Genomic DNA, 22332 nt, shown 5'->3' on the forward strand with positions numbered 1-22332 from the left:
CTGCACGCCACGAAACAGCTGATTGGGAGGCGCAGGGAGGTAGGGGGAGGCGCTGATCAGCGGGGCTGCCGGTGGGTGGGAGGCGCTGGGAGCAGGGGGTGGGGAGCTGATGGGGGGCTGCTGACGTATTGCTGTGGCTCTTTGGCAATGTCCATTGGTAAATTCTGGCTCCTTCTCAGGTTGAGGCTGGCCACCCCTGCATTATATCATGCCCTTCATAAAGCATTAATTCCCAGCATTGATGCTCTCCCTTAGGAATCACTGTATAGCCAGTGCACTCACCAGTACAGGCTTCAAAAGGTCTATATTAGCACGAAAGGCTTGTTCTGCTGCGTGGAGTTTTTCCTTAGGCATGGTGCAGAGGAAGGCTTCGCCGACCACTGCGACTACTGGGTTGTGGATTGTAAGGAATTCAGACAGCTCTGACCCATTGCACAGATCTCTCAGCTGCATTCGATAGCCAGACAGGATGACCTGGGAACAGTTGTGAAACAATACAAAATGCCATCAGTAAATCATTCTTGGCACTAACCTAGTATCACTGAGTCAGAAATGATCATTTGGCTACATCATGATTCACAACACTCAAGGTTAGAAGGGAGAGGGAATTTCTCCCTAAGGATTTCATGGTTCTTGGCCATGTATTACTTGGATTATGACAGAAGTGTGTGGCCCCCCTGAGTTCCATAAGAGAGTCCGACGGCTGAGATATCCCCAACACTCCAGGCAGAGCCATATAGTAGTAGACTCCCTACTCTATACCAACCTCAATATACGTGTGTCTGGGACCTGGGCCCCTCCAACGAAAGGTTTGTGCTCAAGCCTAAGAAGTCGGCAAAAGCAAGGAAGAAAGACCCAAAGCCTAAACTCCTGAGATATATCATCTGTAAGGCACTTTCTCTCGCCTACAATTATTTGCGATCAGATTCCTCCTGCCTCACATACAGGTGCGGCAGTTGAGAGCACAAGAATCCTGTGGTTTGTGCTCCTTGGCCCGATCGAAAGCCCACCAAAGTTACTGGAAAGACTCCCACAGATTTTAATGGGTTTTGCATCAAGACCTCTGAGCACAAAGTGATGTGTGAGTGTGACTATGTGTGAGTGGGAAATCATAGCTTTGCCTGCAGCACAAGACACCCCCAATGGCCTATCCTCACCAGTGTGCAAAGGACATGAGATGGGGGAGATTGGTTCCTCCCTCTCTCTTCCTGACATGCTCACAAAGGAGCAGCCACAGCCTGGCGCTTGTAATTCTGCAATGTTTGGAACTGATCCTGAGCTACTGAAGTCAATGGGAACATTGCCACTGAGTTCAATGGACATTAGGCCAGATCCCTAACTCCTGTCCACAGACACCTCGTACTTTAAGTTAAGGACTCCTGTTTAATATCTGTAAAGGAAATTAATGAAAATCTCTGATCAAGCATCCAATACGTGGGTCTCTCATGGGAGGGACTGATCTCCAAATCCCTTCAACAGGTCATTATGGCACTGGGGTCCTTTGGATGTGCAATGGTAAGTGCTTAATGCAGGTGACAAACAAGAGAAGCTCTGTGACTCTATTGGGAATGTCACGGTTTGCTTTGTGAATTGTGGCAGGGCAACCAGATTGACACAGCTAACAGTGGTGTTTCTCTCTATTTCTGCTTCTCTTGGTTTGCAACCGCTGGTATGCCTGGACTGGACGTCAGTCTGACTCAAAGGTGATCCCGAGGCGTCGGTCCGAGGGTCTTGCGGCAGCCTGTGGCACAATAAGCAATGCTTGTCTCAGTTTCCCTTCTGCAGACTCCCAAGCACGCAACTCCCTCTGCTGCTGCTGCTCCTGCCTTCAGCCCTCTCCAGTTCTGGCTCTCTGGTTTGGGGACACCAGTCAGCAAACCCCTCCTGCTGCTCCTCCTGCTGTCAGCCTTCTCTAAAGAACCAACTTCAGCTTCCTTCCAGGACTCCTCAGTGACCTGGTCTCTTTGGGGCCAGCCACACGGGGACAGAGTCTCACCAAAATCTCTTGTATCATGTGGAGCCAACGAAGTACAAGAACTTTCATATTTTTCAAGGCAAAAGCACATCAACCATCCAGTGGAGAGATGCCTATCTAAGGAAGGATGCAAATGTACTCAGAGTGATAGAACCTTAACTTCTGCCTACAGCTGCACTCCAGAAACAGGATGAAGCCAATCTTTGTTCTTTGCTGAGTAAATGGGATGTGTTTTGTGATCTGTGATGGTGGCACTTTACAAAATCAGCATCACCAGCACCACAGCAATATCAGAGAAGGACGGTCTGGTGATAAAAGGCAGTGGACCCCACGGGATTCAGGAGATCTGGGTTTAGTTTCCAATTCTGGCACAGATTTTCTGTGTAACTTGGGGCACAACACTTATCACAACAATTGTATTAAACAAAAATTACAAGCAGACAGGACCAAAAAAACTCCCAGCCGCATGAAGTCACAACTTCATGAAAATTACAATCGGTCTGAAATTGTGGTGACTTCAAGTAGAAACATAAATTATAAATGACAGGCTAATTCCCCCAAGGACTCTTAAAATGTCAAGATCATTTTTGTAGAAGTTGAATCATAGAATATCAGAGTTGGAAGGGACCTCAGGAGATCATCTAGTCTAACCCCTTGCTCAAAGCAGGACCAATCCCCAATTTTTGCCCCAGATCCCTAATTGGCCCCCTCAAGGATTGAACTCACAACCCTGGGTTTAGTAGCCCAATGCTTAAACCACTGAGCTATCCCTCCCAAGTTTGGATGGGCTCTGAAAAACAAGACACGGGTCACTTTATTTCAGGCTCATGGATCATGGTGTCCATTCTTTCCCCTCCACGAAGCACTGTGTATGTAAAATTGGGAGATTTGTTCCATATATTTATACAGTCAATCACAAGTGGCTTAGGTGGCTTAAGTGCAATTGTTCAGTCCTATTATTAGTTATACTGTGGTAGCACCTAGGGGCCCCAGTCATGGACCAAGACCCATTGTGGTAGGTGTGGTACAAATGCAGAACACAGAGACAGTCCCTGCCCCACAAACCTCCAGTCTAAGTGGTTTTACAGCTTTCTATGTTTTCGGGGCTCAAATCTCCAGCTTCTGGCTGAGGAGGTCTGGGTGGATCTCTCTTCGGCACTAATCAACAATCCTTTGAAAATCCCAGCCTAACTGGCCTGAGGAGTGCTATAGAGTGACCTGAGTTGTGTCTCCCTTCCACAAGAGCTGACTAGACTGCTATTCAAGGCAGAGACCTTAAATCTCATCACATGTATGTGTACAGTACCTATAGAGTACACAATCCTGACTGGAGCTTTAACTATATACCAATAATGTCTCCTTGGCATTCTCTGAGGAGAATGAAAGAGAAAGCCGCACCTGGAAATAATCCCAGATCTCACAAAGGCGGATACAGAGCCCTAACTTCAATACAGAGCTGGGGAGAGGACTGTATACCTGCAGTGGGCACTAAATTCTCTCTGCGGAGATCCTCCTCTCTCCTTCTCCATTCCTATCCCGCAAAACCAAACAAACCTTCCCCTCACAATCAATATTCAATCCAGCGGTAAAGTCAGGCCTCTCACATGACTCTCGAGCAAAATCACTTGCGAACATTTTATGCTTTTTCTGAGTCAAAAGTCAAATCATGAAGTTTTCCAGGAAGAAAGAAGTCTGCTTTGATTCATTATTTATATTATGGTAGTGCCTGAAGCCCCCTACCAGACTCCAGGGTCCCACTGTGCGACTGTACAACTTGTTGATTTTGGTTTATGGCTATTACTGTACTTCAATAAAAAATATTATGGAGCTGGAAAACATCATTCTAACAATACTGACAGAGTCCACACAAAACGTGTTTTTCTATTGACAAGATCAAGGTGTAAGTTCAAGTCATTCAACAGAAACCCTAGCTCGCAGTTTTCCCCTCTAGTGTCACCAGAGTAGCTCTAATATGTTGGTCTGCTAAAAGTATTACTTTCCCTCTCACTTATACTGCCTTCCTAATGGCTACTGTGGCTACCAAATCAAGTTCAAGTTTGTCAAAAGACTGGATGCCAGTTAGTTTTATTTCATCTATCTTTTACTTCCTTTATCTTTAAATTATTAATCTATTTAAAAGCTGTCTCTACATTCCCAATACTCAGCACTACACACGTTGTTGTTAAAGTTCTCTGATTATCCTATGTTTACATCTAATATTTGCTTCTCTTTGATTCTATACTGAGCTTCAGAAAAATTAGGGTGGCAGACAGATTTCTTAAAATAGATACAAAGAATTTTTTTTTAGAGTAACATATTATTAACTTATAGGGTTAACTATCAAAGGCAGAATGCTTTGTCAAATTCTAGAAAACATCAAACATTTATATGAATGAGACCAGCATCTGAAATTAAGAAGGATCAAAGTTTAAAAGGGTTAAGTCACCATCCTTCAGGACATAAACTGATCAAGAACAGGGGTGAGAAGAAGGAAGAATTTTCCCTCAATGCTAGGCAGCTGTGTGGGCACTTGCATTACTGTGAGCATACGTTTTCCTCTGAAATCTGAAGCAACCAGCCCTGGCCAATGTCAGAAAGAGGAACATGAGCTAGGTAGGCCATTGATCTTTTGAAGCATGGTAAACCCAATGTTCTGAGCTTGACAAAGAAAACATCCTGTTATGTCAAGGACTCCAGTATTTGCACCTTCCTGTATTATGTGCAGCAGCTTTCACAGGTCTCAGCCAAAATCAGGTCACCATTGTACCAGGCACTCTTACGAATTTGGGTCCAATTTGGTGAATAGTTTCAGCCAAAAAAATTGATTTTTTTCCCACAAAAATCAAAATGCTTCATTTTGACCATTTCAAAACAACATGCTTTGACTTTTCTTTTCAAAACAGCATTCTGTTCAGAAATTTGGCTAATTTTTTAAACCAAAACAAAGGGTAAAAAGCACCCAAAAATTACCCAAAATGAAATGTCAAAAAGAAAAAAAATCACTTGGGGTCAAACTGAATCAATTTTTCTTCAGATCCTTTGAAAAAAAGTCAATTATTCACCTAGTTCCATGATGTTCTGTACAAGCACACTGCCCCTGTCACAAAGAGCTGACAATCCAAACAAAAGACAGACACAGGGTGGGAGAAAGGAACCCTCCTCTTCCCCATCGGACAGATGGGGAACTGAGGCAGGGAGAAATTAAGTGATTTGCCGAAGGTCACTCTGGCAGTCTGCAGCAGAGCTCCAGAGTCCCATTCCTGTGACTTACCCACGAGAGCATCTTTTCATTGTCATTGAAAAAGAAAAGTAAAATAGTCCAAACAATACTATTTGGATGTGTCTTTTCATTGGAAAGCAGGCCTTGAGAAATTCTCTTTGGCTTTTCAAGTGTTCTGTGCCTTTTAGGCATTTCCAGACTCTCTACATGGATTTTCAAGTCCTTTTACAGCCTTGCTGCAAACCAACCAAGATGAGATTGTAAGCTCTTTGGGGCAGGGGCCATCTTTTTGTATTGGTACGGCAACTAGCACAATGGGGCAAGGCTCCTAGATTCTACCACAATAAGAATAATAATGCTTGAAAGAGTTCCTCACCTGCTGGAAGTTGACCTCTGCATTCAGTATCTCATCCACAGCAAACAATGGCATGGAAACATTATGATGGAGAAAGTCTGAGAAGGTCTCATTGTCAACCAGGAAATCCTGAAGTTTCAAACCTGTTAGGTGAGAAGCAAGCGTCACTTGGTTTTATTTAGCGCAAACCCAAAAAGGAGAAAGAATGTGAAATCTTCAAACTAAAATAGCAAAACCTGGCTGAGGGGAAGGGGAAGGGACAACGACACAATGGAGGACACAAAAGGAAACCAGTAGCTGCTGCCGATGTGCTCTGAAATACAGCAGCTTGCAGAGATACGTCGGACCTGCCGTGTTTTTACACCAAAAATAGAATCTTTGAAAATAACCTCCCTCCAACACCTTCGCTAACACCTGCTTTGTTGCATTTAATCTGCCGCCAGGCACATGAGATGCAAGGGGAGCTCAATGGTTCAGAATAAACTGCTCTTCAGTTTTGGGGAAATTCACTCCAGCGCAGAAGGCTAGGCACAAGAGATTCACGACTCCACTTAAACTCTATTTTGTAGGCTTAAGCAGGACTGAACTGGTGTACAGGGCAATAAGAAACTTACTAAATCTTATATAAAAATGTTTGATCATTAATAATACAAATACTACTAATAATCATCAACATCATAACCTACCACAAGACATTTCCAGGCCAAGCACAGGCAGACACAAGTGTGCCTGGAGCCAGAGGTTACTTTATACAGATAACACAGGTAGATCTAGGAAGTGGTGTTGCCATCTCTCACATTTTTGGGGGATAAGTCTTATGATATTTGGTGTTTTTCTAAAAGCCCCAGCTCCTGGAATCATGTGATTAAATGAGAATCTCAGCTTTTTTTTTTTAGCAGAATCTTCATGGTTGAGGCAAAATGCTGGAAAATGTGACTCAAATGTGCCCTGAAGTCTTAGAAACCAGAGAGTGAAGAACAGAACCGCAACACTGATTCTTTTAAACTAATCACATGATTTTGGAGGCCTTACTCCACAGCTTTTGAATGCTTGAGGTTGGCAATACAAAGGAATGCAGTTGAGGTGAAAGGTGCAAACGCTAAGCAGTGGAGAGTTGAGGGAAGAAAGAGATCTTGGGAGTCATTGTGGATAGTTCTCTGAAAACATCCACCCATTGTGCAGCGGCCGTCAAAAAAGTGAACAGAATGTTGGGAATCATTAGGAAAGGGACTGATAATAAGACAGAAAATATATTGCCTCTATATAAATCCATGGTACGCCCACATTTTGGATACTGTGTGCAGACCTGGTCGCCCCATCTCAAAAAAGATATGTTGGTATAGAGAAAAGGTAGAGAAAAGGGCAACAAAAAGGATTAGGGGTATGGAACAGCTTCTATATGAGGAGAGATTAATAAAACTGGGACTTTTCAGCTTGGACAAGAAACAACTAAGGGGAGATATGATAGAGGCCTATAAAATCATGACTGGTGTGGAGAAAGTAAATAAGGAAGTGTTATTTACTCTTTCTCAGAACAGAAGAACTAGGGGTCACCAAATGAAATTAATAGGCAGCAGGTTTAAAACAAACAAAAGGAAGTATTTCTTCATACAATGTACTGTCCACCTGTGGAATTTGTTGCCACAGGATGTTGTGAAGGCCAAGACTTTAACACGGTTCAAAAGAGAACTAGATAAGTTCATGGAGGACAGGTCCATCCATGGCTATTAGCCATGATGGGCAGGGATGGTGTCCCCAGCCTCTGTTTGTCATAAACTGGGAATAACCAACAGGGGATGGATCACTTGATCATTAACTGTTCTCTTCATTCCCTCTGGGGCCCCTGGCACTGGCCATTGTCAGAGGACAGGATACTGGGCTAGATGGACCTTTGGTCTGACCCGGTAGGGCTGTCTTTATGTTCTTATGAAAAGAATTGACACGGCTGACTCAGAGAAGATTCATAGGCATAGGCTAAGCTGATTAGGTAGATAACCTGATACTTTTTCTACTTAAGGAAGAGCAGAGTCACAAAACAAATTGGTAATTGATGGCAAAGAGGGAAAAAAAAACCACGTGCCAAGTCCTAATGCAATGGACTCCTAATAGCGTGTATTCCCTCCTGGCTGTACTGCTCATCCTGGAGGGAACAGCAGCCACTGTGGCACAGGGCTCTCGTTCTTGTTTTAATCAGCTTGACTGCTTACAAGAAACACTCAGTGCCTTTCTGAGAAGTCATCGGAGTGAGCCTGCTGCAAATCTCCACAGCGCTGGGAGGGGATGGGGAGCAAGCCAGGGCGGCCACATGTCACAAGAACATGGAATCCCGCTCTCTGTATGCCTCTCAGTGTTTCTTTTGTGCTGCTCGGTCTCGACTTGGCAGGACACCAGTCTGGTATAAGAATTATGAGGAGAGAGCGGGGGAAGAAAAGCAATACCCCTCATTCTCCTTGCAGCACGAGCGCGCTGGGGTTACTGTCGGTCATTGCTCTCTAGCCTACATCTCTGGTTACAAGTTCCCTGTAGCCTTTTTGTTCTACATGAAAAATAATCGCCACCATCAGCTGGGCTGAGGAAAGCTGGAGGTAATGCTGACAGGAGGTTACTTCAGGGTGAAAACTTTATCCCGCCCCTCCCAGGCAGGATGATTTAATAACCTGCCCATTGATCATACTGTGAAAAAAAACCTAACAGGCTCGTGCAAACAAACAGACTGAGTTTTCTTTTCAGCCAGCACTGGCACTAAGAAAAGCGGGCCAGATCCTCAGCTGGTGCAAATCAGCACAAGCCATTTGCACTGATTCACAAGCCATTTGCACTGATTCACACCAGCTGAGGGCTTTGCCCCCCAGAATCACTCAGATTCAAATAATCTCCTTCCTCCTGATTTCTGGCTACTTCCTAACTGCACTGCATTTGCTAAAGAATTACTCTGTATATTTGGGTTTTGGTGAGATCATCAACAGCACTGAAATTCAAATGGACAAAGAGATTAGCTGGACAAAGAAACAGTGGCATTTAAAGATCAGACATTTGCAAGCTTTTTGATTTAGCCCAATTCTAAATGGAGTCTATTTTTCTAGTTGCTCTTAAAAGGCCACACATCTCATGGAAACCTTTTAATAAAATTTTATTGAACAATAATTCTCCTGCTCTTCCTGTATTTCCTCCTCCTCTGAGCTTTGCTGCTGCTCGGAAACAGGATCTTTGTTACTTAGGAACATTCTCTTTAGTTTGTCTAACTCCAAGTGTTTGGACAACTGCAGCAAAGCAACTTGCATCTTATTACAGGATGTAAAGAAGCTATTTTTGGATGCCCACTGCCCTGTCTGTAAAAATGATGTGGAATGCCAAGGAACGTCGTCTTCTTACTTGTCTATAAATTAACTAACACAGTGTCCCTCAGGTGTTTTCTTTCCTCATTATCAGCCAGCATTTTCAGAAGTGCACAGCACTACATCTGGCTGAAATTCCCAGGCATGTTTCTACATTTGTTTTCATCCCAATTCGTGAAAAAAAGTCAAAGTTTTTCACCAAATGGAAAATTTGAAAAAATTTTGATTCAGAAATGCCAAAACATTTTGTTTCAGGTTGGCGCAACATTAATCTTTGTCCCACAAGCAACTGTGCTGACATGCCTGAGGTCCCACAGAAAGCCTGTGGCAAAGCAATGACTTGTCTTGACCTCAAGTCCAGTGCCTGAACCAAAAGGCCAACCTCTTTCTTGGTGAGCTCACCCCGTCTCTCGTCCTTTTTCCATCAGGACAGACTGAGCCACCCCAGAGTCCCCATTCTTCAAATCACAGAGGCCCACACACTGACTTGCCCCTCAAGCCAGTCACAGGTGGGGAGGGGAGCAGAGCAGTGCAGTCAATCTGACCTTCAGCACTGCACAGTCTAAGTGTATGTCTACACTACAGACCTTATAGCAGCATAGCTATACCGACGCAGCTGTGCCCCCGTAAGATCTCCCGTGTAGCTGCTCTATGCCAAAGGGACAGAACTCTCCCGTCGACACAATTAAACAATCCTCAATGAGCAGCGGTAGCCGACACAGCACTGTCCACACCGGCGCTTCTGTGGGGGTAACTTATGTTGCTCGGGGGGGGGGGTGTTTTTCACACATCTGAGCAATATAAATTATACTGACAAAAATGCTAGCGTAGACATAGCCTTAGAAGGCGAGGCTTTTTTAAAGGCATCCCTTTCAAAACACGCATCATTCCAAGGCTATTTACCCACCAGAGCATAACACAACCAATGCGAACAATGCAAGACTGTTAGCTCAAAACTGCCACAATGCCCGCAAACAACACAGTCATAGTTCCTGAATGCGCTAACAACATGCTAAGTAATGGAACATACATGCTGGAATTACAGCGTAATCACCAAAATGCATCCCTGCCATTAAAGAAATTCTTCACACCCTGTTGGGATGATCTATGTTCTACTGAGATGGAACAGCCCACCCCCTTCGTCCTGCCCTTTGCAGCCAACAGAACCAGAGGAGTTCAGTACCATAGTACTGCTTGTGCTTCTGACAAACTAGGCAGCAGATCAGGCCCTTCTGGCTGAAATGTATAAAATAAATAAATAAAATGAGAGATGAGCCCTAGTCATGAATCTGGATCTGGGTTTGGATGTAGGCTCAGCTGGTGTCAATCAATTTAACGCCACTGAAGTCAACAGAGCTTTGCTGATTTACACCAGCTGAGGATCCAGCCTAACATCTGAAAGGAGCTCCTCTCCCTACTGTACAGCCAGCTTTGCTTTTTAATTCCCAGTCTAACCCACACTAAGGCCTAGATCTTGCAAGGACCTGTGTTGAGCTCAGGACTTGAGGCTAGCTCCCTGCTGCTCTTTGTTAATTAAAAGGTTTGAAGAAAACAAGGCAGCCAGTCAGTCCATGTGCCATGACTGCATCTTCAGCAACTGCAGAGACTCTTCTAGTGGGACATTCAAGACAGAAAACAATTATGTTATTTTCTGCGCTTCCTTTGCTATTACTGAATTGATCGGCTTCTGGCTGAACTTCCATTTCTCCCACCTCAGCCATTCCTTCCCCTTGATCCTGAAGTGCAGTCATAACCCTTCATTTATTATCTCAGAGGCTGCTAATATAAACGTGATTGTGTTGCCATAAAAACAGCATTATTGCAAGACCACGTGGCAAGACCAGACGGGTTACGGAAGCCTTTACTTTGCTCCTTAGCCTCGACAGATTCTTGTAAGTGCCTGCAGGCGAGCGGATTCCTTTCCCGGCACAAAGCAATCACACACCTGCCTCTCTCAATTAATGAAAGCGGCAATGCAAGATTGATAAATCCATGGGAACGATCAGTGGACGTTTCTTTCCTTGTGATGTGATTGAGAAAGGGCTGCAAGGCACCAAGATGCCCACTAGGTAGGGTTCAGACTTATGGGCCTGATTCCCACCTCTGGGTGAGCTGGACTCAATACAGAAACTGGTGTGAGGAGAAGGACACCTTTGCACCTCTTGGTATACTGGGGCTAAGCCCATTTATAAGTCAGAGCAGCAGCAGGACTGGTCTCACATACCCCGGGCTGTCAAAGACCTTAAGGAGCTGTTCCAACTGCCGGGAACAACCAAAGTGCCCTTGCATCCTTCTGGATCTCTGCCCTCCCCAACAACTTCTCTCCCGCCACAGGTGCTCCTTGCACTGCACCAATACAGACATCAGAGGTCTGGTCCACCTGTTTGGGACGTGGCACAGGACTGGGATCCAGGAGGCACCGTGTTCTCAGCCTGGATCTTCAATTCATTTACTGAGCAAGTCTCTTAGCCTCAATTTACCTGCATATAAAATGGAGATAACATTCTCTTTGGTGAAACTTCTCCATCATATAGCTGAGCGCCTACTCCTTCCATCAGCCCCCACAAAAATAAAAGAGGGGGAAAAGACCTGAAACAAACAACCCAATCAAAAAAAAATAACCCTACCGCAATCAGAATTCTTATATCTAGAAAAGTCAGAAGAGTCTCCATGAAGTCTAATAGGGACTTCACTAATGCTAATTTATTTTCTGAGGAAGGCATTTAGATATGATGGTGTTGGACAGCAATATAAAACCCTAAGACAGGCTAGTAAATTACCAATGTCAGATATGGAAATAGAACTCAGGACCTGCAAGCTTTCAGCGCCTCTTGCTTATCCAGAGGAAACAGCAATCACAGTAATGTTGGAGACTATATTAGCAAAGGACCTACTGATCCAGTGACCCAGCTCTGTTATGCTACAAACAAACCCTTTTGATTCCCAGTGATCAGCCAGTGCTGGCCAATTTTCGTTTGCCCTTGTTATACTCCCTTGATTAAACTTTTGGCAACACATCCATGGAGTGTGCTGGAGTGACACACAAGCCTCCTTTAAGGGCTCATTTGGCTTTTAATTTTTTCCTCCCTCCACATAGTGTCCTTCCCTTGTACAGTTGGTTTAGTCCTCACAGCTAAATCTCTTCCTAGCTGATGCTGACAGGAGCTAAAACAGTCATAGGAACTTGTTACACAACATTACCTTGATTTTCTGACAGGAAATTGAGCAGCTAAGCAGGCCTGTGGTGCAAGATCTGCTAGCATCAATGCACCAGCCTAATTTGCCAACAGTTGTGGCTCTGTCCCTTTCCCATGTAAACGTGTTGTCCTTTTGCTGTGGGAGGTGGTAGGCCTATCTGCTCTCAAGCCATAAAGTGTTCTCAGCCTGTTGTCACTGGAGACAACCAGTTATGTTAAGGCCCATCCAGAACCTTCACACATCTTCCTTTCGGAAAACAGGCTACTGCAGGAGGTTGTGGGATCCCCATCACTGGAGGTTTTTAAAGAACAGGTTGGACAAACCCCTGTCAGGGATGGTCTTGGTTTACTTGGCCCTGCCTCAGCCCAGGAGGCTGGTCTTGATGACTTCTAGAGGTCTCTTCCAGGCCTACATTTCTATGAATCTGGGTTCAAGAAGGATTCAGGCAGTTCCCTTTCTCCTGTCTGTTTCATTTACTTGTCTGACTGCTAGATTTCTTCTGAGTGAGGGGGGAAAGGTTATGTGCAGACTCCTCACCCCCTCTCCACAGGAACTCTGGAGAATGGCTCACTCTTCCTCCTCCTCTTCTGGAGGTCATGCTGGGAAGGTTTCAGTCAGACGGCATGTGAGCCAGGCAATCCCAGAGCACCTCACAGGGCTAACAGAGCCACAGCAGAAAGCCCAGAGATGAAGCTATAGGCTCCTACTCTTACCTCCCAATGGCCATTGTCCCAACGACACCTATATGCAACTCACATTTGGTATTGCCTCACGTATACTGCTGCAAATTGCTGACACTCGGCAGTAAAGACCCCCAAAGAGGACAGGCAACAGAGAGAGTCATTCCTACTAAAAGAAGCGACCCTGCTGCATTTTACGCTTCCGGTGTAAATCACGTTTTTGTGTCCCTCACTCTTAGCTCTCGGTCACACACTGTCCCCCACACTTGGACCTTGGCGTGTTGAGTGTTTGATAATGCTCCCTGCCCCCCGCTGCCACAAGAGGCACGGAAAGGGCTGCCCCTCGCAAAGAGAACACGGGGGAGGGGAGGTCAGCAACCATGGGAGCCTGGAGCACTGTGGGAAATGAACAACTCAGACGGGTCAGAGGGAAGAGGTGGGTAACATTTTGCAGTTTGCCTCTCACTAGTGTTCAGTCAGACATCCCGTCAATCCACGCAGGAGAAAGAGGAGAGGTGAAAAACCATAAACTCTGGAGCCGACAAGGCATGTTCCATCTCCAGCACAGAGGGACACACTTTAAACTTGGTCAGATGGTGTGGGTGAACAGCTGCAGCGAAAGTGTTTAGAATAGCAGCAGCAGGAGAGACCCTAATAAAAAGAATGGGCTCTCAGAAGGGGGGAGCCATGGGAGGACGTATCTTTCTGCCGGCTGAGTTCACTTTCCAGGAATTCCCAAAAATCTTATTTCTGCCAGGGCTAACGGGAGACTTTGGTCTCACACGTCACGTCTGTTGTTGTTTATGCGAAGCAAAGGTAAGTATCAAAAACGCGGCTCCACATGATTGAAGAGGTGTCCCTAGGTGAACAAGCAGCTTCTGCGTGCTGCACCTGAGTCAACTGCACATGCTGGAGGAAGGTAAAAGAGCTCGTCTCTCTTCCTGTCCCATTCAGCTGTCTTGCACAGGGGTAAAAACGCTGCTTTAAATGCTGCAACACATGCATGTGAGAAGAGCAATTCTGACAGCGAGCACAAGCTCCTCATGAACGATTGCACACCACAGGCCAGATCCTCACATAGTATGAACTGGCATTGCTCTGTTGTCTTCAATGGAGCAACGCCAGTTTACACCAGTGGAGAATCTGCCATACAGCCACCAGACCAACCCAAACCCAGATTTTTTTCTGCTGGTAGTACCTTGAGTCCCCAGTTGTTATCAAGGCCCTGTTGTGCTAGGCACTGTATATACAGATAGCCACAGACAGTCCCTGCTCCAGACAGCTTACAAAGGGCAGGAGGGGAAACAGAGGCACAGAGAGGTAAAGTGACTTGTCCAAGGTCACTCAGCAGGTCAATAGCAGAGCTGGGATTACAAGCCAGGTCTGCAGACTGTCAGTCCTGCATCCTACCCATCAGAGAACATTCTCCTTATTTAGATACTGCACAAAAGCAGGGAAAGAGACAAATGCTCTATTATCTCTTCTTCGACCCTGGACCAGATTCTGTGATTAGTACAAACAAGAGTAAAACAAAGTTTGCCAAATGCAGGCTAAAACAAAGAGAAAAACATATTTTCAAGCTTCTTACTGAGTATAAAACATGATACGATTTTTTAAAAAAAAACAGGCTAATGAGGTACTGGGAAATAACAGAGAGAGAGAGAGAGAGAGAGAGAGAGAGAGAGTGTATGGGCAGCAAATTTAAACTAAAACGAAAATTCCCCATAACATTTTTTGTTTTGGTTGAAAATCCATTGCTTGTCTCCGCCGACTACCCGTCCCCCCAAAATCAACCACTTTTAACACTTATGCTTTCGGCTTTTAAGCCAACCTCTGATTATTGGGAGTCAGAAGGGAAATTTCTCCAGGACAAGTTACTGCATAAACTGCCTACTGCAACGGTTCTTGCAACTTCTTCTGAAGCAGCTGATACCAGTCATCATTGGAGACAGCATACTGGACCAGAAAAACTATTGGTCTGATCTGATGATACAGCAATTTCTATGCTCCTGACACTTTCCTGGGAGTCCTGATGAAAACCAGGGCAAACATGCACTAACTGCATGAAAAGGTATCACCATTCAAATCAGGATTATCCCACTGAGGAGCACAACTTTGTAATCAGTGCAGAACATGCTGGAGTTCAGCACAAGTAGTATGCTGTTTTGAACGTACTGGACAGGGTGGGTATGTCCACACAGCAAAGAAAACCCCATGGCTGACCCGTGCCAGCCAGCTTGGGCTTGTGGGCTATGCACGGGTTTTTCTTTGCTGTGTAGACATACCCTGTATCTTCATGCCACTGTCCCCTGCTGCCTGGAATGTCTAATCATTCCAGGGCTTGTTATGTCATCTTCAGGTGCAGCGGTTCTCACCCCGCAGCCCAATCAGCCCACTGCTGCGGACCGTGTGACAGCCTCAGGGCACTACATGTAATGTCTATATTGTCTGGATGCGGCCCACATACCGCATAGAGAGCTGCATATGTGGCCCACAATGGTAAATAGGTTTAGAACCACTCTTCTAGTGCTCAGTCTAAAGAGAGGATTAAAACCTTGATATTACAGACAGCTAGCAGCGATTCTCTTTCAGCTGAAGCAGTCCAGACCTGCGCACTTGGACATGGACATGCTAGGTTGGGTCCTCAGCGCCACTTGAGTGCAGTGCAGCTGAGGAACGCAGCGTGTGGACTGCCAGACGAGTTGGATACATTAGTCACGGGTAAGGCTCCATGTTTGTCACGGCGGTCCCGGTTTCCGTGACTTTCGGTGACCTCTGACTTCTGCAGCAGCCTGATGCGGCTGCCTGGCAGCCGCCTGAGCAGCTCTGGCAGCTCCTGGGCCAGTCACACCGGCTGTTGTTGGGGCAGTCTTGGGCCACCCCCACCCCCCCACCCAGCAGCAGTAGTTTGGGGGGGCCCCCTCCGGGCTGGGGGGGGGCAGTGCTTACCTGTGGGGAGCTCCCGAGAAGGGCGACAGCAACTCCCCTCCCTCAGCTCCTAGCTCCACGTGCTGCCTCCACCTGCAGGCACCGCCCCCGCAGCTCCCATTGGCCCTGGTTCCCAGCCAATGGGAGCTGCAGAACTGGGGCTTGGGGCGGAGCAGAGGCAGCACATGGAGCTAGGAGCTGGGCTAGGGTCTCCTCTTCCCAGGAGCTGGGTAGGGAGCCTCCCCCAGCCCCACCAACCCCCCCGCTCTCCCAGCAACCGCAGTGCCCCCCTGGGCCGCAACTCCCCCCCCCAGCACCTGTGGTGCCCCCCCCCAGCTGAGGTTCTAACCCGCCACATGCAGGCAATTTGCATGCATTCAGCTTACTTACAATATACTGCATGTCTATAGTACGCTTTCATCTCAAATTATTCCATAATGCGTTGGAAATGTGACTCAATATACAGGCTACAGTACATGCAGGATTCGCTTCACTAAAATGCAGCTATCTCTGTGGTGAAATACGACCACTGCTCAACATGCAGCAACAGAACAGACAACAGTTTAGACCAAGAAGTCAGAAAGAATGCTGTAGCTGGCTGAAACTGCAAGGGCATTGAGTAACAGGAGGCAGAACGTAAGAGGAAGTTACTCACCTTGTGCAGTAACGATGGTTCTTCGAGATGTGTGTCCCTGTGGGTGCTCCACTTTAGGTGTCTGTGTGCCCCTGCACCTCTAATCGGAGATTTTTGGTAGCAGTGTCCCGTTGAGCCCGGCCATGTGCTCTCCCTCCCTCGTGGTCTGCCTCCAGGCTATTTAGCACTGCACGGGCAAACCCCCCTCACTTCCTCCTCTACCACAGAACCCTATAGAGAGCTCTGAAGTAGAGGGGAGGAGGGCGGGTTGTGGAGCACCCATAGGGACACACATCTCGAAGAACCATCGTTACTGCACAAGGTGAGTAACTTCCTCTTCTTCTTCGAGTTGTGTCCCTGTGGGTGCTCCACTTTAGGTGACTCCGGAGCAGTACCCACCACTGGAGGCTGGGACTTCGAAGCAGTCTTTTACTACAGAGAGTACTGTGGAGTCGAAGATGGTGTCAGCGGCCATATCTTCAGTGATCGCATAATGTTCTGCGGAAGTATGGACAGAGGCCCCAATCATTGCTCTATAGATTGGGGAGATAGGGGTATCCCTATGGAATGTGATTGAGGTAGGAACTGATCTCATGGAGTGCTTATGGACGGAAGCAAGTTGCGCCTTGCTAAGTGATTAATGCAACTAGAGATCCATTTGGATAGTCTTTGAGGCGATATCACAGAGCTTTTGGATCTTTCTGTGGACGAAAAGAAGAGTTTAGGGGATTTCCTGAACTCCTTAGTCCTGTCCAAGTAGAATGCTAATGTCCTTCTAATACCTAGCATATGCACAATTGTCTCCCAGTTGTCACAATGTGGTTTTGGGAAAAAACAGGGAGGTGGATCTGTTGATTCATATGGAAAGTGCAGAAAAAGTAGGGAGAAACTTGGGATATGGCCTTAGAGGTTTTTTTTTTAAAGACAAAGGCCGTGAGTGATGGGTGTGCCATCAGGGCCGCTATTTCTCCTATGTGCCTCGCTCAGGTGATGGCAATTAGAAAAGCTGTCGTCATGGACAGGTGTAAGAGAGAACAAGTTGCTCCGGACTCGGAGGGAGGTCTAGTCCAAGACCTGAGAACTAGATTAAAGTCCCAGGCTGGAGTGGGTGGTGTCACATGGGGGAAGAGATTCCCAATGCCCTTAAAGAGTCTTCGCATTAGTGGTTGAGCGAACTCCAAGTGGGAAGCCATGTTCGCCATGAAATGAACCTTAAGGGAGCTGAGGGAGAGTTTAAAATGTAGTGCAAAATCAGAGGGAGGAAAGTTGAGGTTTGGTCTGTCCGTTTGGAACGGTACAAACGTGGAGTTGTTTCCATTTTGTAGATAGGTATGTGGAGTGGTCAACTTGTGGTTGTGTTGCAATGTGTGTTTCAGTTTGTCAGAGCATTCTGCTTCTAAGCCTTGGAACAAAGAAAGATCCAAGCCTGGAGGCGGAGGACCCATGGGTTGGGGTGAAGGGTCAGCCCATTGTTTTGAGAGAGCAGGTGAGGAATGGGCTGACGTCAGAGGAACAGGAGGGCATATTGCCATCTGTGTCAGGTAAGGGAGCCAGACTTGTCATAGTCAAGAGGGGCAATCACAATAACTCTCGCTTTGTTTTGTTGAATTTTCAACAGAATCTTAGATAGGGTAGGAAACTGGGAAAAGACATACAAGTGGGCCCTGTCTGCTGGAAAGATGAGGGCAACTGCCAGTGAATGTTTCCCCAAAGGGTGGCCATATCTTGAAGCACCTGTGAATTCAGTATACACTCACTGTGGTGAGAAAATTCCAACTGAGACTGTTGGTTATCCCGTTTTGTATCCCTTGTAGACAGACAGCTGAGATGAGCACATTGTGATGGGTGCATCAGTTCCAAAGTTTGAATGCTGTCTTGCAGAGGGAGGGAGATCCGGCAGCTCCTTGGCCATTTATACAAAACATACAGGTCACATTAAGTCCATCATAACCTTTGTGTGTTGTTTTTGATGAAAGACAGAGTTTATGCACAGTCACTCCTGACAGCCCCTAGCCCCAAAAGAGTGATATGGAAGGTCATTTTTGTGCAAGGCCATTTGACCTGAACCTTGTTGTTGTGTAGGTGAGCTCCCCAGCATATTAGAGAGACATGTGTCCCAGGGTGGTGAATGCGGGTAGTGAGAGGAGCGCTCTCGCTTGTACTGCATCAGGTTGGTGCTAATAAAGTCCAGTCACTGTACCGGGGTTAGTATGCCACTATAATGAAGTGAACCTTGGAGACTACCCTGTGTGGAGCAGTCTGTACCTATAATGATCCTGCCCCAAAGGTAAGCAGTAGGAAATCTCCTGTACGATGGTTGTATTGAGATATGGAAGTAGGCACCCTGTAAGTTCAGGGCTAGAAATAAATCTCTTTGCTCTAGAACTGGTCCTAACTGCTGTGAAGTAAGGTAAGGTGACTTCTGAGTGGTGTGACAGGTATATAGATGGCAGCTGATGCTGTACGGTATCATTGTTCAGACCCCCGACCAGGTCAACAAAGTGCTTATAAGAGGCAGTTTGAGAGGTCATGGACTGGGGTGCAGATTGTTCTCACTTCTGAGCCCTGGGCCTCTTACACTGTGGCTCATAACAGCACAGAGATGGTGAGTATTGAGAAGACTGTGATCTGTGGTGTGGTTGAGGGGTATATCTTCTCCTCTGTTCCACAGTGTAGATTCCTAAGGAGTGTAGTGTGGTCTGAGAATCCTTCAGGATGTGGAGAGAAAATCTGTCTTCTCTGCAAAGAGTTTGGCCCTTCAAATTGGAAGTCTGTAGCTCTTTGGGCAATCTAGAGAGGTGTAGCGAACAAAAAAAAAAAAACCCACAACCCACCTCAGTACCACTGGAGACTGGGCGGGCAGCTGTAACAGCTACATCCATTGGGGTCTCTAGGACCAGTCTGGCTATTAACGGACCTTCTCTAAGAATGGTCTGAATCTGTTCTTTTTGTGTTTCCAGTAATGTTTCAGAAACATCCTGGGTTTCCCAAGATTAACAAAATTGTTTTGGCCATGACAGTTTGGTAATTTATGACTCTAAACAGTAATGTTGTTGATGAATACGCCATCTTGCAAAGCCTGATCATATGGAGTTGACTTGGCATTATGCTGCTTGCTTCATGCATTAACCACATCCACTATGATGGAGTTGGGTTGCGGATGCTGAAAACAAAGTCTGCCTCTTTGGGTAGAGATGTAGGGTTGTTTTTGTTTACACTCTGTTGCTGGTTGGTGCGATGGAGGCTGGCTCTGCCAGATGATTTTGGTAAGATCTAGAATCAGCTCATTAATTGGGAGGACAGTTCTAGATGAGAAGGTAGTGTGCAGAATTTCCACCAACTTGTGATGTGTATCTGCCACCTCCTGTAAGGGAATACTGCAGCTCGTCTGCCACCCTCTTGGTAAGATCCAGAAAGTTCTTGAATCTTCACCTAGTGATGAGGGGTGGGCAGCCCAGTCTCATCTGGGAGAGATGAGGAGAAGTGTGCTGAAGAGGTAGTTTCCTCTTCAGGTGTTGTTGGTTTTTTGTTTTTTGGTTTTTTTCCCCTTCTCCCTTCTTTCCTGTTCTGAAAAAGCTTTCTCCTGTCCTGGCTCAGGTGCTCTCCTGCACTGGCTCAGGTGCCAGGCTGTAGTAAACCATCTCCCTGAGAGACACCGGAGACGGTCGCACCATGTGTGGGTATATACCCAAAAAATTACAATATGGCCTTGGGAGGGAGAGGCAGGAAGGCAGGCACGGGCGGTTGGCATGATGGAATTGCGGATGACCCTTGTAGTGTGGTGGTGGGCCACCTTGAGGGGCCAGGGAATGATCTCCTCCTGGCCAGTGTCAGATTCATCCGTGGGTAAGGGTGCCGCTGACTGGGGCATTGGCAGTATACAGCCCAATGCTAAGAGCGATTCTGGGTGCCAGGATGTGCTCGATACCGGGGTACCAATTAATGGGGATTATGGTTCTTCCCCAATCATCAGGTCTCCAGGGTACCAGAGCTCATGCGGTACCATGGCTTCATTTGGTACCACAGAGGAGGATCCGTGGTACATTGTCAGTACCAATAGTTGGGCAGAGCACTCCCTAAATGAGAGTTTCGCCCAGTACAAAAAGTTTGATGGTGCCACTTTTTTAGAGACGGTATGGTAATTGTCTCTCCCTGGGTACTGAGGCCACAGGTCTCCAGAGTATCAGAGCACCTGTGTTACCATAGGCTCATCCGGAACCCCAGAGGAGTGTCTGTAGTCGGTATCAATGGTTGGGAAGGTGCAGAACACTTCCTAGATGGGAGTTTTGTTGCATCTGGTACCAAAGGGTTTCTCTATGCTGCTCTTTTAGAGATGGTACGGTAACAAGGATGGTACCCTTGGCTCAGAGCATGAGGGTGGAAGCCTCTGGTGTCTTGGTGCCGATGTGCCGCTCTTTTAGAGATGGTACGGTAAGGGTGCCCTCTGGATGCAGTAGTTGCCCAGAGTAGAGCTCAGAGCAGCAGGGAGCTCACAGAAACCCCTTGTCCGCGGAGAGCAGAGCTCAGAGCAGGGCAGAGCTCACAGCAGGAAGCCCCTTTGCAGGTTTCAGCTTCCAGAGCTCACAGCAGCTGAGCTCACAGCAGGAGGTTCCTCACCGCACTGGGGAGTCCCACTGGCTGGCCAGTTGCTCGGGGGTCGGTGCCGAGATGGCCGCACTGGGGAACACCCCTCTGGCTGGCCAGTTGCTGGGGGTCGGTGCCCGAGATGGCCGCACTGGGGAACACCCCTCTGGCTGGCTAGTTGCTGGGGGTCGGTGCCCGAGATGGCCACACTGGGAAACACCCCTCTGGCTGGCCAGTTGCTGGGGGTCGGTGCCGAGATGGCTGCACTGGAGAACACCCCTCTGGCTGGCCAGTTTCTCGGGGGTCGGTGCCCGAGATGGCCTCACTGGGGAGTCCCACTGGCTGGCCAGTTGCTGGGGGTCGGTGCCGAGATGGCCACACTGGGGAGTCCCACTGGCTGGCCAGTTGATGGGGGTCGGTGCCGAGATGGCCGCACTGGGGAGTCCCACTGGCTGGCCAGTTGCTGGGGGTCGGTGCCGAGATGGCCGCACTGGGAAACACCCCTCTGGCTGGCCAGTTGCTCGAGGGTCGGTGCCCGAGGTGGCCGCACTGGGAAACACCCCTCGGGCTGGCCAGTTGCTGGGGGTCGGTGCCCGAGATGGCCGCACTGGGGAACACCCCTCTGGCTGGCCAGTTGCTCGAGGGTCGGTGCCCGAGATGGCCGCACTGGGGAACACCCCTCTGGCTGGCCAGTTGCTCGAGGGTCAGTGCCCGAGATGGCCGCACTGGGAAACACCCCTCTGGCTGGCCAGTTGCTCGAGGGTCGGTGCCCGAGGTGGCCGCACTGGGGAACACCCCTCGGGCTGGCCAGTTGCTGGGGGTCGGTGCCCGAGATGGCCACACTGGGGAACACCCCTCTGGCTGGCCAGTTGCTCGGGGGTCGGTTCCCAAGATGGCCGCACTGGGGAACACCCCTCGGGCTGGCCAGTTGCTGGGGGTCGGTGCCCGAGATGGCCGCACTGGGGAGTTCCACTGGCTGGCCAGTTGCTGGGGGTCGGTTCCCAAGATGGCCGCACTGGGGAGTCCCACTGGCTGGCCAGTTGCTGGGGGTCGGTGCCCGAGATGGCCGCACTGGGGAACACCCCTCTGGTGGCCAGTTGCTCGAGGGTCGGTGCCCGAGATGGCCGCACTGGGGAACACCCCTCTGGCTGGCCAGTTGCTCGAGGGTCGGTGCCCGAGATGGCCGCACTGGGGAACACCCCTCTGGTGGCCAGTTGCTCGAGGGTCGGTGCCCGAGATGGCCGCACTGGGGAACACCCCTCTAGTGGCCAGTTGCTCGGGGGTCGGTGCCCGAGATGGCCGCACTGGGGAACACCCCTCTGGTGGCCAGTTGCTCGAGGGTCGGTGCCCGAGATGGCCGCACTGGGGAACACCCCTCTGGTGGCCAGTTACTCGAGGGTCGGTGCCCGAGATGGCCGCACTG

General features: G+C 48.0%; 1 protein-coding gene across 4 annotated transcripts in view; it reads right to left on the reverse strand.

Annotated features, from left to right (window-relative positions):
• The window catches only part of ABCA1 (ATP binding cassette subfamily A member 1), a 135939-nt gene that overhangs the window by 65610 nt on the left and 47997 nt on the right, over positions 1-22332 (reverse strand). For all 4 annotated transcript variants that reach the window (XM_077817924.1, XM_077817926.1, XM_077817925.1 and 1 more), the window contains 2 exons: positions 5572-5693; positions 283-474 (listed from right to left, as the gene is read on the reverse strand). In XM_077817924.1, coding sequence (XP_077674050.1) covers positions 283-474; positions 5572-5693 — 314 coding nt within the window. The remainder of the gene's footprint in view (positions 1-282; positions 475-5571; positions 5694-22332) is intronic.

The sequence above is a fragment of the Eretmochelys imbricata genome, chromosome 5 (assembly GCF_965152235.1).
Source record: "Eretmochelys imbricata isolate rEreImb1 chromosome 5, rEreImb1.hap1, whole genome shotgun sequence".
Lineage (NCBI taxonomy): Eukaryota > Metazoa > Chordata > Testudines > Cheloniidae > Eretmochelys > Eretmochelys imbricata.